The sequence below is a fragment of the Quercus lobata genome, chromosome 2 (assembly GCF_001633185.2).
Source record: "Quercus lobata isolate SW786 chromosome 2, ValleyOak3.0 Primary Assembly, whole genome shotgun sequence".
Classification (NCBI taxonomy): domain Eukaryota; kingdom Viridiplantae; phylum Streptophyta; class Magnoliopsida; order Fagales; family Fagaceae; genus Quercus; species Quercus lobata.
The window spans coordinates 23,380,135-23,384,926 of NC_044905.1; the positions used below are offsets into that span (position 1 = coordinate 23,380,135).

Below are 4,792 nucleotides of genomic sequence, written 5' to 3' on the forward strand. Positions count from 1 at the left end.
AGAGTTATATTATCCGCGGTAAGTGATATTCATGATTGCTATTTGATGATCGTGATAGCAATTCAAAATATCCAGATGAAGACAATGATCAAAGTTCCATTCCCTTCAAAAATTATTGATCTCAATATCTAGGAAAAAATGGGCATTTGCCCTTAATTTACAAATTATGCAGCAAAATGCTCTTGTTTTGAAACTATTTAGCAAAATATCTCTATTTTTTAAACTTGACTTCAACAAAATCGAGTCACAAGTGAAACTCGACATTAGCAATGTCGAGTTCTATGCATATTTTGCCACTTAGATTTTTAAAAAAATTTAAGTGGAACTCGACATTGCTAACTTAAAAGTATACATAAACATAGAACTCAATTTTGTTAAAATCGAGTTTAAAAAACAGAGGCATTTTGCTGCATAGTTTGTAAATTATGTGCAAATGCCCATTTTCTCCCTCAATCTACTGCCATGGACTTCCAAGATAACGTGAAAACACCTTCTCCTAGTCTGGAATCTGGAAACAAATACCTGATAAATAGCCAGAAAATCACAGTTAAATCTCAGTTTCTGACTAGAGAGCTCAGTTGACCTCCATCTAGCATTACAGAAAATCATAAACATTCTTAATATCCTACCAAACAGTAACGGTTAACAACATACAATTAGAAACTAACCAAAAGAAAGATTTAGAAAACGAAAATACACCAGTCCTAGCACCTTTCCAACCTAAAATAAGAAATAAAAAACCATAATCTGGATCCCCATTGAAACAAAAAAAACAAGAAGGATTCACCACTCAAAGAGCAGAGGACCTGTCACCGTCGCATTCAGATGGTCGAGATCTTAGGAACATTCACTGGGAACTGATGAATCTCATCCATCCATGGGTTCTCCTTTGCTGGATTCACAGTCTTTAGAGACTTCCAAACTGCACTGTTACATTTGAACCCGGATCCAAACGCTATCTGCCATATTCTGTCTCCCTTCTTCACTCTCCCCTTGGCTTCTGTATAAGCCAATTCATACCAAAGAGAGCTACTTGAGGTGTTGCCAAAACGGTTGAGTGTCATCCTTGAAGGTTCCATATGCCAATCCGAAAGCTGCAAGTTCTTCTCCAATTCATCCAGCACAGCTCTTCCTCCGGCATGAATGCAGAAATGCTCAAAAGCCAGTTTGAAATCTGGGATGTATGGCTTCACTTTCATCTTGAAAATTTTTTTTCCAACCAACGTAGCAAAGAAGAGCAATTGTTCAGACATAGGCAACACAAGAGGACCCAATGTTGTTATATTAGTCTTTAAAGCATCCCCAGCAACTGCCATTAGATCCTTAGACAAAGAAACTCCAATCCTCCCAGTGGAATCCTCTTGTTGAGTAACACAAGAGAAGCACTTATCATCAGCTCCTTTGTGGGTACGAACTGTATGAACTAATCGATACTTGGATCGACATTGTTCAGACCTCTTGTTTGTAAGCAAAATTGCAGCCCCTCCCATTCGAAACAAACAATTCGAAACAAGCATCGATCTATCATTCCCAAAATACCAATTCAAAGTGATATTCTCCATGCTAATCACCAAAGCATACGAATTGGGATGAACTTGAAGAAGATCTTTAGCAAGATCAATTGAGATCAAACCAGCACTACAACCCATTCCACCCAGATTATAATTAATGATATTCCCTCGAAGCTTGTAACGGTTAATGATCATGGCAGAGAGCGACGGTGTTGGATTAAACAAGCTACAATTCACGATCAAAATCCCAATGTCTTTTGGTTTCAAACGTGTTTTCTCAAAAAGCTGATCAAGGGCACCAAACATTACCATCTCAGCTTCTTTCCTTGCCTCTGCCATTGATGGGTTTGGAGGAATTCTCAAAACCGCTTCAGGAAGATAAGTTGACTCTCCAAGACCTGACCTCTCTATAATTTTCCGTTGGAACTCGAGGTTTTCCTCAGTGAATGTCCCTGTCAAACAGGACCGATTCATGAACGCCTGCCTTGTGCATTTCCGGGCATCCTCTGGCTTATAGCACGAGAAATCAACAAGGTAGATTGGGCGGGGACGAGTAAGAACATAAAGGGTTGATAGAAAGACAAGGAGAGTTGAGCAAAGTATCGCAGATATGAGATTGAACTGGAGTTGGTTCCACAGGTCATAGACATCTTGAAATGAGAATGTAGAGAGTTGCGCTGCTATTAGAACAATCAAAGGCGACAAAAACAGGTACATTCCATGGGTGATGAGGTAATGGTAGCCAAGTTTCACATATTTCAGCTTCACAGATTGTTTGAAATCAGGGAGGTTTCGCGAGGACAGCTGTGGAATCAAGGGAATGTTTGGATTGGATTCAGACATTTTTGGTAAGAAGTTGATTACACTAATTGGGATGGTGCGGATCAGAATTGACAAAACAAAACAATTCCTGTGATGATCCAAATGAGAAAGTGAAAAAGAGCATGAACCCTTTTCCCTTTCCCTTAAAGCAAAAATTCTATGAATTTTTGAGGTCACAGGAAGTGCATTTGCTCAACAAATCGAAATGTATGACCTGGGTAATTAGTAAAATAAGTTTTCGGTTGTTGGGCTGAGAATAAACAAATTTAGGTGTACTGGAACTGTATTTTCTCGGATTTTCAGAACCTGACAAGAAAAGGGTACCTTAGAAAGGGCTTATAAATGGATTAAAATGAAAACTTTCATAACATAGAATTAGAAAATGCAGCTCAATGAACCTAAAACATTCCTGCCAAAAACAAAAAAAGAAAGAAAAAAAAATTACAGAAGGACAAACTTTTAAATACATTTACTATTAAGTTTTTTAATGTAAAGTACTCATCAAAAAATAAAGTTTCTTAATGTAAAGTGCGAAAAACAAATGAATATTTAAATGAAATAATGCAGAAGAGAGATTCTTCAAGACATGCAAGAGACCCAGTAGAGAAAGAAAAAGCCTTACCTTAAATTGGCATCTGAGCAGAGGTGCTCTTCTTTGTGCCGGAGAAAACAATGACACAGAGAGCAGAAATATTTTGTGATTTTCGAATTGTTTAATGAAAGAGGCGATGTGTGTGTTGTGTTTTTTGTTGTGTTGTGGTGAACTCTTAAACTTTTATATTTGAATCCCAAATGTGTCTTTTCCAGTGAACTTGGTGCAGTTAGTGCTAGTTCGTCCGCATTACAGTTACTGAGATTTTTTTAGTTACAACTTTCTCCGATTCTTCTTCTTCTAACTATTTAACAACAACAACCTCTTTGTTTGAATTGTTTCTCAAAAAAATAAAATAAATAAATAAATAAAACAACAACAACAACAGTCGAAAATTTTGAAATCAGATTTTTTTTTTTTTTTGAGAAAACTGAAATCAGATTTTAATCTCTAAATCTTATCTGAAGTGAACTAACCTCTTTTTTAATCTCTTACTTACATAAGTGCATTAAAGGAAAATGAGTGACAAAAATATAAATTAGTGCCACCTAAACAACGTAACAAATAAAGAAAGTTTTTATAAGCCCTTTGTGTTTAATCCTTTTTTTTTTTTTTTAAAAGGAATAAAATTAAAATTTAGTCCACAAATATTCAGTTATTATATTTGATACAATAAATTATAAAGTATAAAGTTTTGATTTTAAAATGAAACCAATAGAATTTAGTCCAAATTAATAGATTTTGCATTTTTTTTTTTTGAATGACCAAATTATCCTTGTGGTTTGACCCAATCTCAAGTTAGTCCAACAAGTTTTTTTCAATTTTTACATTTTGACAACTTAAAGTTTGGATTAAAATGAAATGATATAAATATTTTGGACAAAACCCTAATAATTTTATTTTAGTCCAAACCTTAAAGAGCCAAATGTTGCAATTGAAAGTTTATTGACTAAATTGTGATAGAGTTAAAGTACATGGAAAAAATATATTAATTTTTCCTTAATAAAAAATTGACTAATTATTCCAAATATATTATCACTCTGTTTGTTTTGTTGTAAAATTTGGTCAAACTTGAAAATGTTTTCTGATAATCATAAAATTCTTTGTAAAATTTTGCCAACATGGGTAATTAGTCCTGTGGGGCCCAAATAATTTATGGGCTAGGCCCATTTACCTGTGGGGAGTCCAAAAGCCCAAGCCGAGGAGGACCATGGCCCAAGCTTGACAATATAAAGTACAAGATAGCCTTGGGGTACAGCCGAGGACAGTTCAGTCCTCGGCAGACCCAAAGTCCTACCGGAAAGAGGGGTAAAAACGGTATAGGACCAAAACTTGGAAGAAAAATCTAAAATATCCAGGAAAAGCTGCCCTTACTGCCATTCAATACTCTGAACCTGACAGAGCCGTATTCTTCGACTTTTACAACCACCCCCAACGACTTTGGGTATGGGCTGATGGGACAAGTATCAGTCTTGGAAAGGTTGACTCTATACGTGGATGAAGGACAGTGAACACAGGCTAGTATAAAAGGAAAAATAAGCAATCTAAAGAAAGGGCTGGGAAAAATGGCCAAAAACCAGAGCCTCCCAGCCCACCTCCAGGAGAAAGACTCCAGGGATGAAGAAAACTTAATCATGCATGAACACCACGAAAAACCCACCGCCTGATGACCAAGGCCTAACCTTTCAAACCCACGCTCTACAAATAATATTGTTTGGGTCATTTCACGTACGAACCCAACACTGTTACGGTTCATCACGAATCGAGTCCTTACAATTGGCGCCGTCTGTGGGAAAGGCTGGTGTGTTGGTATAGGCGGTAGGTTGAGAGAGTTCCTTCGTCATTTCTAACAACTGGTTATAGAGTT

The 4,792-nt window shown here is 36.5% G+C and overlaps 1 protein-coding gene across 3 annotated transcripts; it reads right to left on the reverse strand.

Annotated features, from left to right (window-relative positions):
• On the reverse strand, positions 1-3,168 carry LOC115975015 (3-ketoacyl-CoA synthase 11-like). 3 transcript variants are annotated; one of them, XR_004088047.1, is made up of 3 exons: positions 2,956-3,168; positions 669-2,742; positions 1-522 (listed from the first exon to the last, which is right to left on the reverse strand). XR_004088047.1 is itself a non-coding variant. In XM_031095642.1 (2 exons), the coding sequence occupies exon 2, from the start codon at positions 2,352-2,354 to the stop codon at positions 822-824; it is 1,533 nt and encodes a 510-aa protein (XP_030951502.1). In that variant the 5' UTR covers positions 2,355-2,639; positions 2,956-3,168; the 3' UTR covers positions 596-821. The 3 variants fall into 3 exon arrangements, 2 of the variants coding, with proteins under 2 accessions (XP_030951502.1, XP_030951501.1); XM_031095642.1 differs by lacking the exon at positions 1-522 and having other exon boundaries at positions 596-2,639; XM_031095641.1 differs by lacking the exon at positions 1-522 and having other exon boundaries at positions 596-2,742.
• Positions 3,169-4,792: the final 1,624 nt, after the last annotated feature.